Source organism: Miniopterus natalensis, chromosome 20 (assembly GCF_054644295.1).
Source record: "Miniopterus natalensis isolate mMinNat1 chromosome 20, mMinNat1.hap1, whole genome shotgun sequence".
Classification (NCBI taxonomy): domain Eukaryota; kingdom Metazoa; phylum Chordata; class Mammalia; order Chiroptera; family Miniopteridae; genus Miniopterus; species Miniopterus natalensis.
In genome coordinates this window covers 21,810,485-21,835,766 of record NC_142100.1, presented here as the reverse complement: position 1 = coordinate 21,835,766, position 25,282 = coordinate 21,810,485, and the positions used below count along the sequence as shown (strand labels likewise).

The 25,282-nt window shown below is 50.5% G+C and overlaps 1 protein-coding gene across 1 annotated transcript in view; it reads right to left on the bottom strand.

The window, feature by feature from the left end:
• NOS1 (nitric oxide synthase 1) overlaps positions 1-25,282 on the bottom strand; it is a 50,076-nt gene that overhangs the window by 15,735 nt on the left and 9,059 nt on the right. The window contains exons 3-16 of the mRNA XM_087828585.1: positions 21,508-21,636; positions 20,731-20,876; positions 19,480-19,642; positions 18,729-18,820; positions 16,456-16,597; positions 15,988-16,127; positions 14,640-14,814; positions 11,549-11,650; positions 10,667-10,861; positions 10,160-10,245; positions 7,729-7,873; positions 6,677-6,781; positions 6,082-6,140; positions 3,205-3,321 (exon numbers count right to left, since the gene is read on the bottom strand). Coding sequence (XP_087684711.1) covers positions 3,205-3,321; positions 6,082-6,140; positions 6,677-6,781; positions 7,729-7,873; positions 10,160-10,245; positions 10,667-10,861; positions 11,549-11,650; positions 14,640-14,814; positions 15,988-16,127; positions 16,456-16,597; positions 18,729-18,820; positions 19,480-19,642; positions 20,731-20,876; positions 21,508-21,636 — 1,796 coding nt within the window. The remainder of the gene's footprint in view (positions 1-3,204; positions 3,322-6,081; positions 6,141-6,676; positions 6,782-7,728; positions 7,874-10,159; positions 10,246-10,666; positions 10,862-11,548; positions 11,651-14,639; positions 14,815-15,987; positions 16,128-16,455; positions 16,598-18,728; positions 18,821-19,479; positions 19,643-20,730; positions 20,877-21,507; positions 21,637-25,282) is intronic.

Here is a 25,282-nt window from a genome sequence, read left to right as displayed (position 1 = left end):
ATCTGGTACCTCCAGAAGGGCTGTGCTTAGCCATGGTGGTCAGGCAACCCCAAGCCTATTTAGAGAAGGCCCTTGTTAAATCTGAGAGCCCCTGGGGCTTCTTCTTCCTTCCTCTGGTCTCTGCCAGGTAATCCAGGAGGAAATCCAGATGAACTGGGGACAGTGATCATCCAGAACCACTGGCTGTTTCCTGCGTGTCCTTTTGTAAGCTGGACTCATTGAGAAAATTAGTCTACATTATCGGAAGGCTTGAGTTCTACAAGTTTTGTAATTCTACAGAACCTGATCAGTTTTAAGTACAAAGATCATTAAAACTATAACACAGAGGTCCCCAGGGACCTGTATTAATGAGGAAATCAGAAGGACGTGTCATTAACACATCGGATGTTGGTGTGTAAACAGGATCCTCTAAAAGGGGATGAGGGATTTTAAATATGCTGGCTCCACCCTTTGCAATGTCTACGAAATTAATGGGTTTCATAAACCCTCCTTGCATAGATACCACCAAGAAGATGCTGTTTGACTCCACGGGCGTCTAGTTAGTGCGATTTTTGTCTATGTTGAGGTTGGCACCGGCAGCTTTCAAGTAGGGGAAGTGGAAGGCTGTGTCTCAGATGGCCCCTCTCGCTCGGTCACTGTGTCCTACAGACACTTGATGTCACACTTCCAGGGCTTGGTCCTGGCTGTAGGTGTTGACCCCTTTGGGACTGCAGTGACAGGTTCACAGTGGGACAAGAACACCCGGACCCCATTCTTTCCCTGGTCGGCGTGTTTTGCTATAGACTGTCATCTCAGACAGGCCAAGGAGTGGAGAATGAACTTGAGATTGGTCTCACAGGTCAAATGAAAGTGAACGTAGGTTAATATCCGCTCCTTTCAAATCCACGTTCATGCTTTCTCATCTCACTCTCCTCTTCTTTCCTCCCCCCCTGCGGTTCCTGAGCCTTTCCAAGGAAGGTATGTGAGACCAGGCAGTGTGTCCCCCATCACTCCCTCACCCATGCTCCTCTGGACCTGGATTCCTCACCTTTTCCTCACAGGGCAGCACCCTGATGGGCAGAGAGCCGGTGCCCAGGAGCGGGCTGCTTGGAGGGGTGCCCTCAGCCTACGCAGATTTGGAAACTCCCAGCACCGGGCTGCCGTGTGGTTCAGGCGCTGCTCCCTAAACCTCCAATATTTATGTCTGCAACATCCGCCGTATTTGTGTACCACCAGCCCTGTTAGTTACTCACTGGCCTGTTTAACCCGCAGTTAATTTGTGCTTTGTAGCTCCTCAAGCCCACGTGTGGTCACTAACAACAGATGGCTCAAGTGGGGGACTCATTAATACGCTTCCCGATGCACCTTAAAACCTGCATCATGATCACTTCCTAGACTCATGTTTCCATCACAGTCTTCACCTTATGGCTTCCAAGTTCCTATTTTAAGCCTCGAAACCAGGAGTTGGCAAACTTATTACATATGGGGCCAGAGAGTAAACATTTTTAGGCGAAGAAGCAAAATCGAAACTCTTATGTAGATACTTCTATAACAAGAAAGAACAAATGCCCACAAATTTCTTATTGACGAAGTTAAAAATACAGTAATAATCATGGTAATAATTATAGCTGAGTACAATTTTTGGGTAATGTATGTCTACTAATGAGAATGTAATTTTTTTCATGGGAGATAATAATTTTGCTTAATTGGAGCTCAAAGGTAATGTTTTTTAAATCATTAAATGAATTGCAAATGTTCATCTGTAAAAACTATTCTTAGCTCATGGTTGTACAAAAATATGCAGAGGTCAGCCTGGATTTGGCCCATGGGCTGTCGCTGGCCATCGCCTGCCCTAAGCACGGTAGATTTAATAAGCGAAAAATGGGTCTGACTGTCAAACTATGCAACTGATATTTCAATGTCAAGTTAAAAAAAAAAGTACAGATGTCAAAACCTAGAGAATGGATAGCACCAAGGGGGAACCTTAATGTAAAGCATGGACTGGGTGTGATCTCGATGTGTCCATGTAGGTTCATTCGTTGTACAAATGTCCCCTCTGGTGGGAGATGTTGACACTGGAGGAGGCTGTGGGTGTTGCAGGTGTGTGTGGGGGAGTGTATGGGAAATCTCTGTACCTTCCCCTCAATTTTGCTATGAACCTAAAACTGCTTAAAAAATTAAGTCTATTAAAGAGTGGACTGACGGACACAATACTTCAATATCTAGGAACCCTGTGATCTGAATTGTCTACTAAGCCTTGCCCTGAGTAGGTGTGGAGAAGGTTCAGTTAGTGGCCAGAGGTTTGGCTGGAGATTTCTGGCCAGGCCTGGATTCTTGGCTTATAGCAGCCTCGTCTTGACTGATATCTGTGAAACTAAGGGTTCGACATCCAGTTTTCTTTCTTTCCAAATACCCATTAAATGGAAGACACAATTGTTGAAATATAAAATATACATCCATGTACTACCTAAAGTTATTTCATGGTATGTGACTATGCTTTTGAAAATAGGGGATTCAGACCAGTAATTTTAATCTGATTAAACACTGGAGTCAACAGGGGAGATTTTTTAAAAGTTGTTAAAAATCTATGTATTGATTTTAGAAAGAGAAGAAGGGAGAGAGAGAGAGAGAAACATTAATTTGTTGCTCCACGTATTTATGCCTCCACTGGTTGCTTCTTGTATGTGCCCTGACCAGGGATTGAACCCGCAATTTTGGCGTATTAGGATGACGCTCTAAACAACTGAGCTACACAACTGGGAAGGTAGATTTTTTTTTTAAAGCAATGCTTGGGCCCAATTCTAGACCAATTACACCAGCATCTCTGGAGGTCTGGCTTGGTTATGTGTACACTGCAAACATCTCCAGGTGCTTTTAATGCACACCCAGGGCTGAGAACCACTGGGTTATGGCAGGTTGTCTCCAGAAGTTTCTATCAAGTGCAAAACATATCACAGGGAAAGGGCAGCTCATTGCACAGTTTCTAGGGGTCAGTGTTCATCACAAATGATGTGCTGATGAGGGGGTGAAATGTGGGTGACAGGGGCACTGAGCCTCTGTACATTTACCAAAAGGAGTCAGGTGCAGCCAGGGCGCAGGTCCTTCGAGGGATGAACGGGCATGGAAGGGAGACCTCCCCCTCCCCAACAGAGAGCCCGATTTGCACCTAAGTCCAGGTCCCCGAAGAGCCTTTGTCACCCCCGATGCCCTGAGCCCCTTGCTCACCTCACATTTGCCAGGGGGCCAGCGCTCTCGAAGTTGTCTCTGAGGTCCGGCCCGTCGCCTGATGATTTGCGGGAGTCGGAATAGGAGGAAACACTATTGAACCTGACCTTGTAGCTCCTGCCAAAATGAGAGAGAGAGTCATGAGCTGTGGCTTGGAGCCCCCTTCTGAGGTCCACACCCCGGTGGAGCTTCAAACGACCAGTCCTGAAAAAATTAAGTCCTGGTTCTAGGACCCTCTCTCGTGTGATAAGTGAGACTATAACATCCTCTGGCCTTCTCTCCAATAGATCAAGTTACCCTCGCCCACCCCAGTGACAGCCAGACATCTGTGCTTGATGCTATGGGTGTTAAAAGGTTTCTGAACACGCTCAACTCAGGGAGCTGAGACCCCGACAGTCCAAATGATTGAGGTCAGGAAGGGAACAGGCCACCCCCTAACCGTTAGACCAGGCTTTCTTGCTACCCAAACTTTAACATGCAAAGAACCAGCCTGGGATCTTCTCATGCAGGTTCTGATTCTGAAAGATCTGGGGCCAGGCCTGAGACTCTGCATTTCTAACCAACTCCCAGGAGATGCTAATGCCGCTGGTCCCCAGGCCTCACTCTGCATAGCCAGGACCTAGACTTGCATTGTCCACTGCGGTAGCCACTGTCTACCTGTGGCTATTTAAATGTAAAGCTAAATTATTTCAAACTAAAGACAATGAAAGATTCTGCTTCTCACTTGCACTAGCCACACGCCACGTGCTCAGCAACCACGTGTGGCTAGTGGCCGCCGTATCGGGTGGCAGAGATAGAGAACATTCATCCTAGAAAGTTTTACTGGATGGCTCTCTTTTTGTAAAGTTATGGTCCTTAGACATTTCCAAGGTCTGTCACATTCCACCTCCCAAGTCAACATGGAAAGTGCTCGCAACACTGGCACGTGGCAGGAAAGGAGACTGGCTTTCTTATCAAATTGTTTTGAAGGGGAAGGAAGATGTTACTGGGACTCAAACCTCAGCATTCGTGGCTCATGAGCCTTGAGGCTCAAGAAAAAATAAACCTGGTTTTTCCCAGTTTTCCTCTAAAAGTGCTAAGTTTTGATCTCAGGTCAGAAACAAAACATAAAAGAAAACAAATCAAAAAAGGTCCCCAAGACCAAAATGCATACCCCAGAACAAAACAAGCGAAAAACCCAAACCCCAAAAATGAACCACAAAAACTCAATACGTCAATCTTAGTGCAAAAGACAAAAAAAGAAACTGCATTCTGGCAGCAGGGATTCTAAGCTGGATGCTCTTCAAAGGTTTCACTCCAGGGTCGGGAAAGGTCTAAATATATGTAAGCGTATTTTCTGCCCTAAAATAGTCGCACGTTGAGTCGCTTCTCCAAATAAGTCATGCAGCATATCAGGGGGTGGCTGTGTCGTTAGCGTGGGAGGGATGGTGGGTGGTCGCAGGGTGAGAACGACAGCGCATGTGTTTATTTGTATGCGGTCTGCGGTTTTCCCAAATGCTTTCCTCTTTGTTGTCAGGATCCTCGCAACGGTTCCCAGAGGCGGTCAGGGCAGAGAGAGCTTCTGCCCATTTGGCAGATGAGAAAGACTGAGGCCCGGAGAGGCCAAGAGACTTGCTCAAGGTCGCTTAGTGAGTTAGTGGCGCAGCCCGGGTTAGAACCTCAGGTTTCCTTGAGAGCTGGATGTGGCCCCGGGGGTTCCGGCATCGGGCATGCATGCACACGCGTGTACACACGCACCTCCATGCACACACACGTGCACACATGTGCATGCATGCACATGCACACCTGCGCGCACACACACACACACACGCTCTACCTGTGCTGGCTGTCACGGGCTGCAGCCAGGCCATGGACTTCTGTGTCACCTCGGGGGAGGGGAGGCCCTTTACGGGAAAAGAAACGCAAGGGTTCCGGGTACCTAGAGGGGAGAACGGATGGTGCCCTATCTCTCCCTGAAGGAGGGGTGAGGGGGACCTGCTGGAGACCACCCAGGGCGGGATGGGGAGGAGACGGGCAGGGACAGCGAGCGCTGGAGCTGGGCACAGAAGAGGGCTGAGCGCAAGGGGCTCGGGCATCCCCGGGTCTGGAGCACATGCCAGTTTGGCAACATGCGCTCAGCTACCAGAAAACCAAGAGGGCTTCTCTGCGTAACACAGCCCGCTGTGGCCCTGGATGCCCAACCGAAGGCAGGGGCTCTGCTCTTTGCTGAAGGAAACACTGTGCTGGCCTCACTGAAAGGCAGCTCAGCCTGCACCTGCCCTATGTCCTCGCCTTTACGGGGGATTTAAGGGTTTTTCAAGGGTAATTTTGATTACAGGTGTTTTTCACCTTAGGAAATATCTTTAGAACCCGACCCTGCGTTCGATGCGGTTTCACCATGAACATCTTTTGACAACAGGCATCTCTTTGCCTTCTTTTGAATGCAGCCTCCACTTAGCTGCAAGGCCAGCGTGAGCATCAGATCGAAAGTTCTTGGAAAGGGGCTCATTCTGCTGACTCTGAGTGTCAGTCTCCAAAGGCGGGAGGTAAGAACTGATATCTATACAGCGCTCTTAACTTTCCACAGGACACGTACATCTATTTCCTAATTAGATTCTTACAAATTAGAAAGCTCAGGCAGGTGTAAGAAACCCGATTTGATGGAAAAAAGAAACTGAGGCACAGGGCTGTGAAGTGACCAACCCAAGACCTTCTAGTCAGGGACCAAAATATCAGCTCTAGTGGGGCACAGACACCCATCGGCTGAAATCGGCCACACGAGGACTTCAGGTCACAACCACCATCCATCCAGAACTCAAAGGTGAACCCCACGTGCCAGAAGGCGATTTTCAGTTCCCCCCACGGGGGGTCATGCGATACCGGGGGTCCTTCACTTACTTCCTTTCCTCGTGCACAGAGTTGGGTTGCCTCATTTCCATCAGAGCGCAGCCGAATTTCTGCAGACCAAAAGAAGCGACATGTGACGTGTGTGTTATTAAATGTGGAATATGGCCAGGAGGGTCTGGGGTGCTAGCTGGAAAAAGGGGAGTCTGACGCTTTGGGTGTTTCTCAGGATGTCTGAGACGGTGAGGGGCTCGGGCTGGGCGGCATAGCTTGAGCTTCAGATGCACACGGAGGGGTCAGCTGCTTCAAGGACTGTAGGAGTGGACCCCCAAACCCTCAGCACACAAAGCCCCTCTGTGGCTTCCTCTCTATAAAAATATTGTCCCCATTTCTCTCATCGGGAGGAGGGGACACCAAGCTCTTGATTGGAACATCCATTCTAAAGAAGGAGCTCACTCAGGTGACGTTTTCACTAGGAATCAGCTCGTCGCTGGGCGCCAATAGACTGAGGACTTGGAATTGCCGAATCTTTGCTGAACTTGGATCCAAATTGAAGTCACTGTCTTTGAGGCGCTGGGAGGATCTGATACTGAATAGTGGGTGTAGCCGTGGCCCCTCTTTCCTCCTGTGGATGGGGAGCTCATCTTACCTCTCCGTTCTCAGGGGGGTCTCCGTTGCCAAAGGTGCTGGTGACCACCAGGACCAGAGTTTCATGTTCCAGGTGCACAATGTCATATTCTTCCATGGACATCACCTAGGTGGGGAAGGGTGGGGGGAGAGGAAGGAAGATGTGACAAGGAGAGAGAGGAGGTGGGAGACAAGCAGTGAGGAAAAGATGAGTCATCTTGAGCTGTCGCCTTTGAAAGAACCAAAGGTTCTGGGTGTCGTTATTTCATTGGGCTCAAGTGGGTAGAACTGAAAGCTTTTTGCAAGTGTGGGACCGTCCTATGGTCACTGTGGCCTGAAGGGCCATAGAGAAGCTGGGGCAATGGTGCAAGGGGCTGGCTGCCAGTACAGACAGAGCCTGATTGAGAGCCTTCAGCTTTTATTACCAACTGACCTTGGAATCTTCTCGACCACATCTATGCTGAGAATGACCTGGCTGGCTGGATCTGACCAATTATCTGCTCAGCCTCTTTCCTAATCCTTCCTGGGCCTGGGTCAAACAAGTCTGAGACACCTGCTTTAGGGAAAGATTGTTGCCCTATATCTTAGCATCACTTGAGCAACATTTCTCAAAGTAGGTTTTAGGGAAGCCCAGTCTCTGGAGATGCTCCTTGAAAGTAAGTGAGCGATAAACAAACCTGTTTGGGGAACATTTACATTCTCTGCCTTCCTCTTTTGGAGATTATAACACAGATTAAAGGCTCTGAGAAGCCCTGCAGCAAAAAACCCCCATTGAACTGTACTTAATGCAGAGCTTCTTAAATGGATTCCAGAATTGATTTTCATAAACCCTCTAACATTTTGCTCTAGATACGGGGGTTTCATTTGCTGATTCCTGGACTCCTGGAGGGTTCACAGGGAGAAGGGCATCACAGTCCCCTGAAATTTATAAAAATGTGAGCAGGCGTGCTGAAGGGCAACTTGGGATGTGCTCTCATCCATGCCCAAAGGGTTCTGCTCTGTTGAATTCCCTCTCTCCCCTCCCAACTTTAATTACCACGAGGGGCTGGCAAGCTGGCAGTGTCCCCTACCCACCTTGGCATCAAAGGCGTGCTTGAAGATCTCACACAAGGTTTTGGCATAGGCCTGTGATTTGCCCGTCTCTGTGGCATAAAGGATGGTCGCCTTGACCCTCTTGGCCATTGCCTGCCCCATCAGCTTGGCCGAGAACTTGACGGCTCTGGGAGGAAGAAGGTGGAGAGCAAAATGGGAAATGCCAGGCCGGGACTACTGGGCAAGAACCCTGATCCATGAAATATAACCAGAGACAACTTACTCTCCCGATCTTTGATGGCCTCGGGGACACTCGAAGCCTGAGTTTAGGCACTGTGTGACCCCTTTATTAAATCCCTCCAGAGCAACGAATCATGGGCTAACACGGTTCGTTAACTGTGTTGGGTTGTTACTCAATTGATTGATCCCAGTCTTGAGAACCTTGCTTTGCCAGGCATTGTCCCCTGAAGATGACCATTCATTCATGCACTCATTTGTTCATTCATCGAATGTGTGTTAAGCGCCTGTGTGCCAGGCATGGAGCTGAAGAACACAGAGAATGCAGCCATGGACAAGCGGCTGTGATGGGGCTTACATCTGTGTGTGTGTGTGTGTGGGGGGGTGGATTACTAACAAATCACCAGGTATTGAGCTCAGAGGCATTTTGGAGGTGTATTGGTCCACAAAGGACGAACCAGGCCTGGGTTAGCCTTGCATATCCAGGGTCTTGCGCAGAGCCTGATACCTAACAGGCACCAAATGCACACCCAGCGAAAGAAGGAATGAGTTTTAAAGATGCTGCTACCACTGAAGACGGGGGGAGTTTCAATGTCAAGTCCAGGCTCTGCAGCTAAAGGGAGAGTTCAGAACCGCATGCAGCCGGGGCGGGGCGGACAGGCCAGGGGCTCAGGGACACCTGGGCTCCCCTTCGGAGCGCTCATCCCGCTCTAACTAGGCCTCTCCAAGTAGACACATTGCTAAGGGCTCCCACCTGGGGATCACTGGGAGTAAGTTCATCATTTTTTAGAATCAGGGAAACCACCCACGCTGCAGGAGCGCTTGGGCTAAGGGGGAGATACAAAAAGAAATAAAAGGTGCCTGGAGGGTTTCCTTTGAATGCTGGAAGCATAAAAAAGCAGCTAGAATTAACTCCCATTGTTTCTACCCCGATCTTAATAGTGCAATTAATGTTTTCGATTTCTCCCTCCCTCCTTCCCCCAGGGACAGCTGAACTGAAGAGAAGCCAAAGGCTGCCCTCCCTCCCTGAGAATATTTGTGATTGTGCTGTTAGGGAAAGAACGGCTGCTGATGTGTCCTTGCTTGGCTGGAAGGTGCGGTTAGAAGGGGAGAGAGGGAGAGAGATGCCACATGGGCCATAGTGACAGAGCCAGCGCCTTGGTTTGAGTCCCTGCAAGACCCACAAGTATCTTGCTTCTGGGGTCCGTGGCACCAATTTTTTTTTACAACTACGTCCCATGCACTGAGAGTTCTGGACCCAAGAGCACTCAGGAAAGAGGGTAAGGAGCTCAGCGTAAACTTAGCTCCTCTGCCAAAAAATCAGCTCCAAATAGGGAGTGTCTCCGAGTGGACCAATGGAGCTCGCTTTCTTTAGAAGCAGGCTGGCACCTCAGTTGGTTCCGCCTCGCTTGTCAGCTGGCCCCTTGGCGGGCTACGCATTCTTGAGGACAGCTGTTCTTTGGCAGCCTTGGTCCATAGCCCCCTTCCTTCCCTTCTGTGCTCGGTTAGGTCTTACTCATTTTATTCTTCGGCTCAACTGTCATCTCCTGAAGGACGCCTACTTTGACTTTCCAAACTCAGTTAAGTCTGTTTTATGGCACCAAGGATCATTCCTCGATGGCACTCGCAGGGTTGACCGTATCTATGTGATTCTTTGACAGACGAACGGCTGTGAGCTTCAAGAGGGCAGGGACCACATTTATCTGACTCATGATGGCATCCCTGGAGCCTAGCACAGAGCCTGGCATGGAGCAGGTACTCCGAATTCATTTGTTGGCCAAATGAATGAATGAATGAATGAAATTAGAATTCAGCCCTGGACAAGAGCACTGTCTAGGCAGTAATGTTCTGGAACCAGCTCATCCCAGCTTCTCTCTGCTACAGGTTCAATGACTTCCTGTTGGTAGCTTAAAATTGGCCATAGTGGGAGTATTTACACCATGGCAATTGGCAAATGTTACAAATCTACTATTCTTATTACTTTTAACATTATTATTATTAGGAAAGCTGGTTTACCAACATCCTACTGCGGTGAAGAAAGTAAAATTGGGGAGGAGAAAAGTTGTGACAGTCACATCCCAGACTCTGAGGCAAAGAAGGCATGAGGAGGGTCAGAGAAAACGGAGAAATTTTATCACACAAGAGGTCAGAGGCGTGACGATCTGCCTGGCCTCCTTTTCTGGGGCTCTCTGAGTTTTGGGGCACGTACATCCCCCACCTACTTCGGGAGACTTACTCTGCCAGCTTCTTGAAGCCGATGGCTCGTCGCTTTGTGGGGGTCCCGTTGCTGCCTTTCCAGACATGGGTGTTCCAAGGGTCAGGCTGGGAAGAGAGGATCATGGTTACCGCAGTGAGGGGATCTGGCTCCTCCTGGAGGATGCTCAGGATCCCTGGGGGCTTGTGGCTGCCCAGCCATGCCCAACCCTCAGCTCCTGACGGGAGTGATTCTGCTGGTGGTGACCCCAGGGGGCTCCTTGCACAGAGTGGCTGGTCCAGCCTCTCTGCATCGTCCTGCTAGACCTTCCCCCTCAGCCCTCAAAGGCTTTCCTTGAGACCCCAGGCTGCTCGTTTGGTCACCATGAGTCTTTCCGCTGGAGCTGAGTTGTCCCATAAGGCAGCCACTAACCAAACTACTGAGCACCGGGGTGTCCCACGCGCTAGTGTGAGCTGAGATGTGCTCCGAGCATCACGCACACGAGGCCGCAGAAGGCTTCGCGTGAGAAGGGGCGGGGAGGGGCGGGACCTGGTATTCGAAGGACGGGGTGAGCCGGTAGTTGAGCATCTCCTGGTGGAAGACCGGGGTGATGCTGCCAGACATGGGGGGCACGATCCACACCCAGTCGGCCGGGCAGCCCCCCCGGCAGCGGTATTCATTTTCCATGTGTTTAATGAAGGACTCGGTGGCCGAGTGGTGGTCGACGATGGTCACTTTGTCACTCTGTGGGTGGAGAGGAGGCAAGCAGGCAGGAGGTGAGAAAGCGGGGCGTTTCAGGACCCCCCATAGGGCGGCGTTTCCCGGAGGGTGGTCCCGGGGGCGGCTGAGGCGGTGCCCGGCGCCCCTCAGCACCCTTCCTTCTGAGTGAACCCGGGAGAAAGTCTCTGTAACCCTCTCTCGCCGACCTGTCTCCTCCCACACCCCTTTTTTAAATGAGGGGCACCTCTCTCATCTGGCTGGGGCCGAACAACTTCTTGTTGCTATTCCTTGTATTTGCCTGTTTATATATTGAAATTTACAGCCCTCTTCTATTTACGGCAACTGATCTTGGCTCTCCATTTATGGTGGTGATACAGAAGTGGCTCAAAATAAAAATTTGAAACGAACGAAGTTGAGTTTATTAAAATTAAGACAAGTGAGTCACAGCTGAGGTGGGTGGACTGCCTGGGTAGCCCAGCTGCTTGGCTTCATACCTTACCCACTCAGTGCCCTCCCTCTCTGCCCATGGACCCTTGCCCCCTTCCTGAACTTGACCATAATTTTTTTTTAATTGAGTTTAGAGAGACGGAGGCAGGCCTCGCTGGTGGACAGACCCCCCCAAAGGTGGCTCCTGGTAGCAGGGGCTCTTGGACCGCCTGCTCCAAGGCTCTGAGAGGCTCAGCTTGGTGACAGCAGGGGCCCTGGCGCTACCTGGAAGCTGTAGAGGACCGCGATGTTGATCTCCACCAGCGCCTGGTCCTTCCACAGGGAAGACGTCTTCCTCATGTCCAAGTTCATCTTCTTGGCCACTTCCTGAAAGAAGAAGGGAGCACTGGCCCACAGGCTGGGATGCTTCAGGCTAGAGAGGGTCAGGGCTAGCTCTGTCCTGAATGAACTTGTCGGTTAAATAATCAAGTCACTGGCAGGCCCACTCACTCACTCTGAAGATTTCCTATCGAGGACCTGCCTGTAATGGGAAACTAGAGAGACTTGGCCCATCGATGATTGGGAGAACCTTCTAGTGGGGGAGAGAGACAGTCCACATTGCAGTGAGCGCTAATCCCTATGAAGGAAATAAGACGAGGAAATGGGACGAAGAGGGATGGGGGGCAGGGTCCCTTGAACCACGACAGTCAGGGAACACCTGCTGTGGAGGTGGCATAACTAGGTGAGACCGAAATGAGAAAAAGCCAGGCATTTGCAGATGGACGGAGGGAAAGTTCTGGGCAGAGGGACAGCATGTGCAAAGGCCCTGAGGAGGGTTTGGGCTTGGGCATCTGAGATACAGAAAGGCCAGTGTATATGGAGGGTGGAGGGTTGGGGACAGTTAGAAGGGCAGGGCTGGATCATGCGGGATCTTGAAGGCTATGCCACAGAGCCTGGATTTTTATTCCAGATGCGATGAGGAGGGTCTCTGCGGGGTTTTAAGCAGAGGCGTGGGGCTGGGAGCAACGTTGTCTGCTTCCTAGCAGGAAAAGCTCTCCACCCCATCAGCTCCACCCCTGGAGGGGCCACTACTTGTCATCTAGACCATGGACGTTTTGAGCTTGTGGGGACACCTGCCTGATTCCCTCTGACAGATGAGGAAACTGAGGCTCAGATAAGTGCCTGGACTTGTTCCAATCCCGAGAGCCAGTTGACCTCAGAGCTGGAGCCCAGGAGACACACACTGCCCAAGACCTGGGAGGGGCTTCCCAGCCAGCAGACGCCTTTGGCAAAACTACTTGGGAAAAGCAACCCCCGGCGTTTGTGTTGCAGCCCCAGCTGAAGTAGGAGCTGATGTCAAGTGTGGGGAAGACCCAACAGCAAATGCACTAATTAGAGCTCTGCTTTTCACTTACTCTGTCAGTTCTAGTCACTCCTGGGAACCCGGGTCTCATTACGGGGCCAGAACGCGACAATTTCTCAGCTTTGGGTAAATCGCTTCCCAGCCTCGGCTGTCAACATTTGCACATAATGGCAGCTGGAATTGGGGACAGCGGTGGGAGGGAGTCTCATCTAAGTTACCCAGTGACTAGTCCTTGCGATCGAGGTGTAGCAAGATCGGGGAGCGGACTTATCAATTCGCTCTCGGGGCTGAGGCGTCAGGTTCTGCGTGGGGTCTTTTGGCAGCAACACAAACGCACAAAGTAAGGAATTTGCTGCTTTACATAAATACATATAAATCTTGAGTTATTACATAAAAGAGGACAGTGTGTCTAGCCAGTCATGCTGCTATTGTTACTTCTACAGCATTATTTTGGTTAAAAGAATAGAAATTAGTTTCAGGCAAAAAACCACACACACACAATAACAACTATACAACTTTTTAAAAATCCCAAAATGCGACTCGAGACATCTTTATGAAAATTGCCTGTCTTTTCCTATCTTGCCAGAAGTCGGTACAGGTCAGTGGCTCCCCCAATCTTCCAGGCAGTTTTGAAAAATGCTGAAGCCCAGCCCCCCGGGGAGCAAGTACATCCAAATCTGGGGGAGTGGGACCCGGGGCTTCATTATAGTCCCTACGTAATTCCAGTGTGTGGCAAGGCTGAGGACCCCTGGCTTCAGTTTTCCAAGCTAACCACCCAAGGAATATTCTAAAAAGTGAGTTATAATTGACATATAACATTGTGTAAGTTTAAGGTGTACAAGTCTAAGGTGTTGGCAGGATACATTTATATACTACAATATGACTACCACTGTAGCAGTAGCTAACACCTCTGTCACATCGAGTAATTAATTCTTTATTGTGCTGAGAACAATTAAGATCTAGTCTCTTAGCAACTCGGAAATTTATGTTACAGCATCGTTGACTATAATCACGATGCTGTGCTTCAGATCTCCAGAAATTATTTACCTGTATAACTAAAACGACATCTCTCCAATTCTGTGCACCCCGCCCCTGGCAACCAGCATTCCACTCTCTGTTTTTAGCAGTTCGGCTTTTTTAGATCCCACATGTAAGTGAGATCACACAGTATTTGTCTTTGTCGGTCTGACTTAGCTCGCTTAGCATAACGCCCTCAAGGTGCACCCCTGTGAACACTGAGGGATGTTAGCCACGGAAACCCACTGCGTGGTTCTGAGTTCTAATCTTGACTCTACCTTATTTACTGTGTGACGCAGGCTCGGCACTTAACTTCTCTGTTTCTCAGTTTTGAAACAAGGCCAGCTACAGCAGACTGTTGTTAGGAACCACGTTTGCTGACAAAACCACAGCAATCCCGGTGCTTTCACCGAAGTGGAGCACCAGCAAGTGCTCCGCCCCAGCACTTTTTAGCAGATGAGGGTGACTCAGCCAGCGAGGAAATCAGACCCTCCACCGAGACATGCGGATGGTGGAAAACCACTGCCAGCCCTCCTCCCTTACTTTTTAGAAAAGAGACAAAAAATATCCCAAGTTCATGGGTAATCCTCAAACCCTCCTAAGAGAGTTTGACACCAAGGGGCAGTGTGGTGGAGTGGTGATGAACTTGGAACACAAAGCCAGACTGGGTTCGCATCCCAGCTCTGCCACTTTCTAGTGGCACGGCCTTGAGCTTGTCATTTCATCCCTGCAAAGGCCTTGGTTTTCTTATCTGCGAAAGGGGGTCTTCTTTGAAGCTGGAGGCTGTGGTGAGAATTAAATGAGCATGTAATACATGCCAAGTGCTTTGAATGGTGCCTCTGGAATGGCCAGGGGCTTCACCGGAATTGCAGGCTCTGTTTCAACCCATTTCCAGTTTCTAAGCCCCAAAGCTTGGCTGTGGGGAAGGACTGCTGAGCCCGCCCCTTCTGCCTTGTGCGTGCGTCCCCCGTCATGGTGACTAAGGAGGGACCTCACCTCCAGGATGTTGTACCGAGAGTTGTCACAGTAGTCGCGGACGCCAATCTCCGTGCCCATGTACCAGCCGCTGAAGGGACAGGCGCTGAACTCCAGGCCACCAATCTCCAGAAGCATATTGGACACAGCGGGGAGGCCGTACCACTTCAGCCCCAGGTCCCTGAACCATTCAAACCTGCAGGGAATGACAGCCCAGCTCACCATGGGGTTGGAGTCTCGTGGGCAGACAGTGGGTGGTAGATCCTGAGTCTGGGGACGCTGAAAGCCAGTAAGGGACTGGGGCTATCAGAGCAGGATTCCTGGGCTTGGCTTCAGACCTGGAAAATCACAGGTTCCAGAGCTGGGGCCTGAGAATATGCATTTTAACAAGTTTCCCAGGTGATCTGGATGGACATCCAGGCCCGGAAACCACTGCCTTGGGCTGCTGTTTATCTGCCAAACCCACTCTGAACATTAGTCCACGAGAAAGTGAGTTCCTTCCTACCCCAGGGCCTTTGCACGGCAGTTCTTTCCTCCTGGGATTTTCTTTCGTCCTTCTGTGTCTGTCCAGCTCTTATTCACACATTAATTCTCAGCTAAAATGTTGTTAACTCTAGAAAGCTTTCCCTGATGCCCAGTCTGGGTAGGGTCAGGGGACTTCATACCTCTCTAGGTACCATAACATTTCTGCTGCAGCACTTTATTGTAATTGAGTTAGCTGGGTAACATCAAAACTTTGAATAAAGGCAGGAGTCCTCCCTGCACGTGTCTGACTCACCTGGTTTCCTTCATTCTAATCAGCCCTGCACCGGATCCTGCCTTTATTTAAAATGTTGCTACCCTGTGCATCACAGATATTTTTAAAAAAATTATTGTTGATTAAAAAAATTGCATTAAAATATTATTTATCTTGATTATTGAGTTTTGGGGTGCTCGCCTCAATTTTGCCCCCAAGCCAGTGCCTCATGATGGGTTTCCTTCGCTCCAATTCCTTTGGACTTGACTCACATCAAGTCACAGAGTTTTAATTGGCTCCCTCTATTTAAAATCTGTGCCCACAAGATAGGTGGCGCTCCTGTGCATCCAACCCTCAGGGCTGGGAAAGGGCAAGGCTGGGTTGCTAGCTTAGGAGTGGGGTAAGGAGAGAGAGTATGATTCAGAAAAGATGGCAGTCCCCAGGCTGGCCAAGGGGGACTTACTGATTCTCGGGGGGCCCACTGTGCCTAGGCCCCATGGTGAGGATTGGAACCAAGACCCCCTTTCAGCCTGCATCTGGGCTGGAGAGAGAGCCAGAGGGTATGGGGATGGGCAGAGAGGGGCGCTGGGCAAACCCATCCACCCTCACCCACTCCACACCAGGCCCTCTTACTTGGGGTGCCTGATGGGCACTTCTAACACCAGCTCTGGAGGAATCTGGAAGAGCTCGGGGTCATTGCCGTTGGCCTGGAGCAGGAGCGGCAGGACATCGAAGCGACCTCTCGGGGGTTTCCAGCCTTGCTGTATGCAGATCTGCAACCAGACCCGGCAGGTCAGGCCACCAGGTCGGGCCACCGCGCCCCAGCCCCTCCAAACACGAGGCCTTGGTGGGACTCGGTCTACCCATCTGTGAAATGGGACAATGGTTCCCCTCATGGGGATCGGGCAAGGTAATGGCATGAAAATGACCAACTGCCTGCCTGTAAGAGAACCAGCTGGACTGGAGGCAGCCAAAGGGGGAAGCAGGTTTGGGGAAGAATAAACTGTAGTCCACTGGCTGCTCTCCTTGCGATGGTAACATTCAACTAGACAGTTTGGAGGGAATGAGAGCCCAGGCGGGCACGGGCTGGGGGGCACACACCTCTGTGAACTGCACATTGGCTGGGTCTCCCAGGATGGAGCCGTCGGGCTGCTTGTAGCCGGCATAGCGGATGAGCTGGGAGTTCCAGACTCGGAAATCGTGCTTGCTGTCGATCCTCTGCGGAAATATGGTGATGGCAGACCTGTGGTGGACAGAGGGGGACAGCTGGTGTCAGGGCGGGGCTTGCCCTTTGGGGACATCCTGGAAAAGGCGTCACCCAAGTCAATGACTGCATGAGGCTCAGGGTGGATTACACCTGTGCCAAGGTCCCCAGAGCCCATGGAGCAGCTGCTGGGAGGAAGGGACCTTGCCCTGTCCCCACATGGGACCGCTGATCTGAAGAAGGGTGGAGGACAGGGGCTCATGCCAGCTTGCTGAAGGAAAAAATGCTTCTCAAACGGGACTTTCAAACAATCTTGACTTGGTCCAGTTTTCTTTTGCAGTAGGTAATCTCCAGGGACAGACCATCAGACCCTGCTTCCCTTTAAGAACAGACCATCAATTTCTAGATCTAAACTTTCTCCTACGATAATTACCACCGCTGTGTCTGAGTCTGGGGTTTCTTAACATGCTTTTAAAAGATATATATTACACCAACATGATTACCTGCCTTTCTTTCCTATATTCAGATTATTTCTATACATGGTACACATGCTCTTATGTATGTGTCCAGATGTGTGGTTTTTAAACTTACTAATAAAAAGAATCAGCTGAATGTTTTCTTTAATAGAAGATGCCATGAAGACTCCCCCAACGTGGAAGTGCACTGCCTGGCCTGTGAAGCCCCCCACTCCGCCCCATAGCACCTTGTCACAGCATCATTTGAAAACTACCAGAATAGCCCATAAATTCCTCAACCAAGCCCTCCTTTAAAGCTCAGGATATGCCCGATTTTCTCTGATGGGAGAGGTCTTTTAGTAAAAAGATATACAGTTGACCTTGAACAATGCAGGGTTTAGGGACACTGATCCCCCCCGCAGTTGAAAATCTGCAGCTAATTTTTGACTCCCCCCAAACGTAACTGCTAACAGCTTCCTGTTGACCGGGGAAGCCTTACCAATAACATAAACAGTCAATCAACACATTTTTGTAGGTTCCATGTAGTACACACTGTATTCTTACAGTAAAGTAAACTGAAGAAGAGAAAATGTTATTAAGAAAATCATAAGAGCCCTGGCTGGCGTTGTTCAGTGGTTAGGGCATCGGCCTGTGGACAGAGGGTCAGGGTTCAATTCCAGTCAAGGGCATGTACCTCACATCGATGTTTCTCTCTCTCTCCACCCCCTCCTTCCTTCCACTCTCTCTGAAAAATCAATGGGGGGAAAATATCCTCTGGTGAGGTTTAAAAAAAAAAGGTAAAAAAGAGAAAATCATAAAAGAAAATACATTTACTGCATTTCTTGAAAAAAAAAAAAAAGTGCATCTAAGTGGGCCTGTGCAACTGAAACCTGGGTTATTCAAGAGTCAACTGTACTGATTCCCCATGCAGGCCCGGAGCTCGGATTACAGGCCCTTTTCCTACTGGTAGGCTCAGCTGGCAAACACTGTTTCTTTCTCCAGGAAGATACACATGTAAGAAAATCCATGCTTCATGCCAACAAGCCACTTTGGGGATGAGCTCAGTGCAGCCCGGGGACTTATGGGAATATCCCTGCGGCAGCCTCGAGATGGGGCTGGTCCTCAGGAGCTGGGAACAGATGCCAGGGCAGGCCGGAGCGGGCAGGATGAACAAGCGTAACTGCTCATCTGCAGGGCCCCAGCTGTCCCTTCCAGCTGCTCCTGCCCCAGCTGCAGCTCGCCAGTGTGAAAGCCACCAGTCCGCACCTGTGCCTTCCTGCCTTGGCCTGCTCCTGGTGGCTTTGTTCTTCATATGGGGCAAGAGGAGGTGGCTTGGTGGAACCCGACGGAGCGGTCCCCACAGCAGCGGGAAGACAAATTAATTGCCTTTTCAACCAAGGGGGATTCTGAGGCTGCTCCAGGCATCAGAGAAGGAGCTGGGAGAAGCAGGTCACCACAGGCAATGGGATTTTCCTATTCCCGGGCATGAGGAACATCCCTTCCTGCCCCCTCCATGGGTGACACTGAACGGTGGGTTGAATGTGATTTTGGCCACTGTAGGGACACGGTGGCGGGACAAGAATTCCAGGCCACGGCTCCCAGCCTGGCGCATCTCCCAGAGAGGAGGGGCAGGCGATTTCCCTGGCAGGAGAGCCATGCCCAGACCCAAGGGTCAGCGCTGGGGGGACGCCCCTCCCCCAAACTGGACAGCTCACCTGAGGTTCCCTTTGTTGGTGGCATACTTGATGTGGTTGCAAATGTAGTTGAACATCCCGTGGGCCGTGGTGCAGTCGCGGGCATCGAACACCTGAAAGAGGAGCGCTGTGGGACTGACGGTCTCCTTCCCTCCTCGGCAGCCCCAGGGCAGCCTTCCCACTGGAGGAGAGCCCAGACCCACTCCAGGGGCTGCCCCATTGGAGTCCTGAGCGCCTCACCTCTCCAGCAAACCAGGAAAAATCCCCTAAAAGCAGGCATGGAGTGTGAGTGATGTGCGAAAGGGATGGTGAGGGGAGGAGAGACCTTTAGTGGGCTGGTTATATTTCCTGTTAGGTTATTAGGGTTCAAACCAAAATCAAACAAGAAACCCTTGAGCTTGATAACTAATATACTTCCAACTGGAAACTACTCCCCAGAGGAAAAAATCATACCAAGGGACAGAGAATCTGATGTTTTTAGTGAGTAGGCACATAATACAAATAAGCAAAGAAAGTAGGTGTAAGACAAAAGGGAGTGGTGGGGTCTGCAGTAAATCAGAGTGTATAAGTCTTACCAAGGGGTATGCAAATTCGTTTTAAAATTTATCCCGTGTTGGCTAAATGAGACATGACATAAACCAGATTTGGTCGTGACCTGAGAATCTGGGACCCCATGATAGGTGGTAGGAGCTGAGCCATTTTAAAGCTCACCCTTCCACCCATCACCCCCTCCACCAAAGGACTTATCGGGGAGCAGAGCCTCACCACCTACCTGCAGCTTGGACCACTGGATCCTGCCGACGCAGCGGGAGGCATTCCTCCAGGCGTGCTTGGCCCCGTAGATGAGCTCAGTGTCTTTGAGCTGGTAGGTGCTGGTGGTTTCAATCTCTTTGTTCACCTCTTCCAGCCTCTCCATGTGGGCTTTGGAGCCAAATCTGAGCGAGGAGGGAAGGGAGGTGGAGCATCACCTTCTCTCCAAAATTAGAGGTTGGTGAAAGGAGGGAGCTGTTACAGGAGGCCAGAAGCTACAGAAAGTCCCAGTTGATTTCTGGACACAATAGTTCAAGCATAAAGTAGAGACTGCAAACCAAAATGCCCAGGAAGGTCCGGCAGTGGTTGAACTGGCTGGGTGGGGACTGCGGCAAACAGGTGCTGATTTTTAAAGAAAACTCTTCTAATTTTAAATGAAGGCAATGAGTTAAATTTTAGAAAGTAAAAAAATATGTATTATGAAAAATTTCAGACTTATGAAAAGGTATAGAGTCTAATGTAATGAATGCCCACACCCCAAGCCTAAGAAATAATAAATAAGAACTAATATTATAGATCCTTGGGGACTACTTCCCCATAATGGCCCACTTTCTCCCCAGAACTGACTATTTTTAACGTGGCATTTACCCTTTTCATGCTTTTGTTTATATTTCTGCCAACATGTATACGTAGCCCCTAAATCACGTACAGTATTATTCTGCACGTTTGAAATGTTTATATAAATGGCGATGTTCTGAAATGTATCCTTTTACGACCTCTCCTTTCTTTCTTTTGCTCAGCGTTGTTTGTGAGCTTCATTCCCATGAGCAGAGCTCTAACCCATTCCTTTTTTACAGCTGTATAGTATTTCACTAACAGGACTTCTTCATTACGGATTCTCCTGTCAATGGCGCTGAGGTGGTTTCCAGCTGGTTCTTTAATTTTAGTTTCCCCCCTATGATAACAATGTTTCAGTGAATATTTTTATGCATGCCTTTTTGGGCACAAGTGTGAGAATTTCTTTAGGGTATATATCTACATGTGGAATTGCTTTAAATGTTTCCAATGCAAGCAACACTTTTTGCAGGCCACACAAGAACATTTCTGGGGGCCAGATTTGGCCCTCGGGCCACCAGATTTTGACCTCTGTGTATGGCACGCAGAGGCCTTATGCTCAGGCCTTGGTTCACCTGTCTGCAAAGTTGGAGCTGAAGTTTTTGGCCCCAGTCCTCAGTACCTCACCTCAGGCTCCCCAGGGTCAACATAAACTTGCCTTTTAATTGACGAATAGTACTGATCAATGAACTCTTTGGCAAGAGGGAAGAGCTGCTCTTTCGTGCGGACATCTTCAGGCCTCCGGATTTGCTGGGAAGTGTGCATGATGGACCCCATGCAGATGTGCTCACTGCATCCCGTTTCCTGGACGGACAAGAGAGATTTGGGCCATCGCTTGGTTTTGCCCACGTGTGGCCGGTACTGGGCTGCAAACCCAGATCAGGTATTCACAGTGGAGTTCACCTGGCCTTTAATTCCCAAGGGGAATTTCTCAAGTACCAGCTTCAAAATCATTGTTGGACACGGTCATCGGCCAAGGTAGGGAAGGATGAGCAGCATTTTAAGGTTCTGAAAATATTTGCTCAACTCAACTTGGGGAAGAGGGGCTTTGTGGCTGTCACTCCCTTGCTACTAAGTCCCAAGGAGCTAGTAGAGTGGCTACAGTGACATTTAAACACATCTATGGTCCGTTGATTGCAAGAAATAGCCCGCATTGCTCCCCTCCCTCTATTCACACCCCTTGCAGTGTGATTTTAGACTTTTTAACCATTCCCCATCAAGCAGTGGGGCCTCTTCCATCACCTACTGAGTGGCCTGAAATCCACGAGATGTCAGTAGCCCCCTGAAGTTGTGACAGCCAAAAATGTCTTCAGATACTGCCAGTTGTCCCCTGGGTGGATACACAGAACAGTCCCCAGCACAAAGAATTACCCGGTCCCACATGTGGACAGTGCTGAGGTGGATCGACTGGCCTACAGCCTCCTGAGATACTCACCAGGGTACTCTTAAGGTGGAGGGTGTCCGTGAGAACCACGTCCGTCTCCCAGTTCTTGACCTTGAGGAAGCGGGGGCACTTGGAGGGGCTCCCATTCTTCGTGGGGGACTGTCGTCCCGAGGCAGGGGGCTGAGGAGAGAATGAAGATGGGACGTTAGGCAGGAGGGCCCTGGAGAAGGGTCTCCATTGGGATGGGAGAGTTTCGCTCTTCCCGGCATCTGCTCCGAGTTAGCAACTCTCTGCACGGAGAGGAGGGTTCGACTCTCCCTGGTTGACGCGTGACAGGTGGCCGGGAACCTGGTCCCTCCAGCTGTGCGGAGGGAGGTGCCATGGAAGAGCCTTTCGGGTTCTGTTCTGGGGAGTAGGGTCAGGAACCCAAAGGTGGTCAGGAACTCGCTGGTGTGTAGCACAGGGTTTGGCAGATAGCAGGGACTCAATCAATGTTTGCACCAGCCACGGGGGGAGCTGTTCTGGACCTCAGCCTCTTAATCTCCTGTACCTACCCCATCCCCTGCTCCCATCCCCTGCAGCTTTCTAAACAGCTCTGGAATCCATCCACTCCTCTGTCCAAGCCGTCACCTCTCACTCGGATGACGGCGGTCACCTCCTCAATGTTCGCCATTACTTATTGCAAGTGGTGTTATTATTAGGCTAATATTAGCACAACGTCTAGTATTATCACTGTTACTATTGCTACAACTGCACTTCTGCCAGGCTGGGAGCAGGACAAGAGGGATCTGGATGCGTCCTTCCCTTGGCTCCCCGTTGGCACTTTCCATCCTGCCAAACGTTGTTCTTTTACCGCATCCCTATGCGAAGCACCTACAAACAGCCTCACTCCTCTGAAGGCTGGAAAGACCTTCCAAAGACTTCTTTAGGATTCTGTCTCCACGGCTGCTCTCCCCGCAGACAGAAAAGTGGTGGCAGTCACACCTGGGCAGGCCTTTGTCGGGAGGCACCCGGACAGCCCCCCTAAATGCCAGGCATCACTAGGCCAGTTAGAAACTGTCTGGACCAACCGCGTGAATGCCCTGGAGGCTGAGGAGCAGCTGGAACCCCAGGGGGGATAACAGAGGTCGGGCCCAGGACCCAGGGCCCAGGGAGAGGGTGGGGAGCACAGTGAGGCAGGAGGAAGAGGTGTGGGGTGTGGCCGGTGGGCGGCCAGCTGGCAGCCTTCACCAGTGGGGAGCAGGGCTAACAGGCCTAATAAGAGGCCATCTGTTGAGGCTCCAGATGTGCGAGGGCTGGTCATCAGGAGCCGAGTAATTGGGGGCCCGAACGCCAGGCATGCCGCTCTGCACCCCGGGCTGCGCCGAGCCACACACTTGAAACCCAGCATTAGGCGGCCTCTGGCAGAGCTGTTGTATTGGGGCTTTGATGTTTTAATTAGTCAGCAGTAATATTAGATGACTCCAGAGGGGACAAATGGGAGGTTCACATAGCAGTCAGGGGCCCTGCATGGGGGACGCAAATGACTTCTCTGACTGGGGGGACCCGAAGTGCTGGTTAAAAATGCAGATTAGTGGCGCCTGTGAGTCATAATGCTGGGGATGGGGCACAAGTGGGCTTTGGGCTGGCGGCTCTACATGTCCTTTCCCGAATTTGCTTCTGGGGTGGAAAGTGGGAGCTTTGCAGGTGGCGGGGGACATTGGTTTGATGGTGGGTTCCCTGGGAGGGCTGTCGCTCCTGGATCTGGGAAGAAGGCTCTGAGTTCCCGGGCATTTCAAAGGCTGTGTCAACAGCTCTTTGCAGAGTAAATTAAAGGAAACGGTCTCGCAGCCCAAGAGGAGACAGCAAGGAAAATTCAATGTCAGCCTGGGGCTCCCAGCCAGGAACTCGTGCTTGAAGGGTTTCTGACACCCTGATTCTGTCTCTCCTCTCCTTCCCTCCCTCTTTTCTCTCCTTCAACAAATACATACAGAGCACCTACTGTGTGCCAGGGACTTGTGGTCCCCACTTGCTCCTACAACTGGGAGAAGCACCTTATGGCTGCTGCATGTTGCAAAGTTGGGGTCAGCAAACTGAGGCCCACGAGCCAAATCTGGTCTGCTCCCCATTTTGGTACAGCCTATAAGCTAAGAATGGTTTTTTCCATTTTTTTTTTTTTTTTTTTTTTTTATAGTTTAAGTAAAAAAAAAAAAAAATCAAAAGTTTCTGGTCTGAGTAGGTGGGAACATGGTGAGCCTGGTAGCAGAAGCTGGGACGTGAGGAGCAGGCGTGATGAGAAGGCGGAGGGAGGGGGGGTTTCAGGCATAAGACAGACACCAGACATCAGAATCCAGAAGATCTAGAAACAGAAGCCAAGCCCCCTCCCTGCCCTTCCCCAGTTAAGGGCTGTCTCCATCAGGGGCCCCCCAATGAAGCAGGGACAGGAGCTGACATCTTAGGAACTGTCATGGGTTGAACTGTGTCCCTCCCAAACTCCTATGTCGACACCCTAACAGATGTTACCTCACATGACCTTATTTGGAATTGTTAATGTTAAAATGAGGTCAACAGGGTGGCCCTAATCCAATATGACTGATGTCCCATAAAAAGGGGGAATTTGGAGACAGACCCGCACCCAGGGAGAAGGCCACGTGAACATGAAGACGGTCACCGACAAGCCACAGAGAGGGGCCTGGAGCAGCTCCTTCCCTCACAGCCGTCGGAGGGAACCAGCCGGGCCAACTCCCTGATTTCAGACTTCTGGCCTCCAGAACTGGGGGACCATCGATTTCTGTTGCTTAAGCCACCCAGTTTGCGGCGCTTTGTGGTGACAGCCCCGGGAAAAGAGCCCAGGAGCGAAGGCCCAAACCTGTACAAAGCAGACTGTCGACACCGGCGACAGCTCCTCCGTCACAGACCCGAAGCAACCTGCCCCGCTTGGCCTCTGCTCAAATGCGGGCGGCACGCTGGGCTCGCCGGGCAGCAGGCCATGCCCACCGGGGGCCAGATGCCACACACCGTGCCCTCGGCTGCAGCTCCACCCTGTGGGCGCCACCCCCTGGGGCAGCCAGTGTAACCCCGGCGAGAGCTGCAGCAGCGCAGGGTTCGGGACCACAGGCCTGCAAACCAGCAGGTACACACCCATCCGTGCAATTAAAAAATTGCTACTTAAAAAACTTAACCAACTGTGTTTAATGCCTCGGAGTATAATTTCCTTGTAGTGTATTCAAAGCATTATTTCTAAAGTGATTCACTCCTTATAATAACTCCACGGGAGCTTGAAATCGCGCACTCTTCCTCCCACCCGATTTTACGGTCCGTGTCCTAGGGTCTGGAGAAGGAGGAAGGGGGCGGTGCTCGGGGTCAGACCCACCCCAGTTTGGGTCCACAGACGTGGGCCTCTGGAGATGAGGGGTCTTTAAGTTCAACTGTTGATATTTTCTCCAAATGGGTGTGTGCTTACCGCTGCAATGATGTCACAGATAACCAGATATTAGACACGGTCCCATGTCCCATGTCCAGACCAGAATGTATACGTGCGCTAGGAATTAATTTTAAAAGAAATCCTGTAATTATGTTGTGGCCTACCTCCATTATATTGCATCGGACTGCGTGCGTGTGTTTATTAAAAGCATTAAACTGCTAAATGTAAATCGTTAAAAACGCATAAACTTTGTGGTTATGTTTTGGCCTTTTTACCTTTTTTGTTGTTGTTAATACTCACCCTAGGATATTTTTTCCATTGATTTTTTTTTAGAGAGAGTGGAAAGGAGGAGGAGAGGGCGAGAGAGGAACATCGATGTGAGAGAGAAGCATTGACTGGCTGCCTCCCGCACGCGCCCCGACC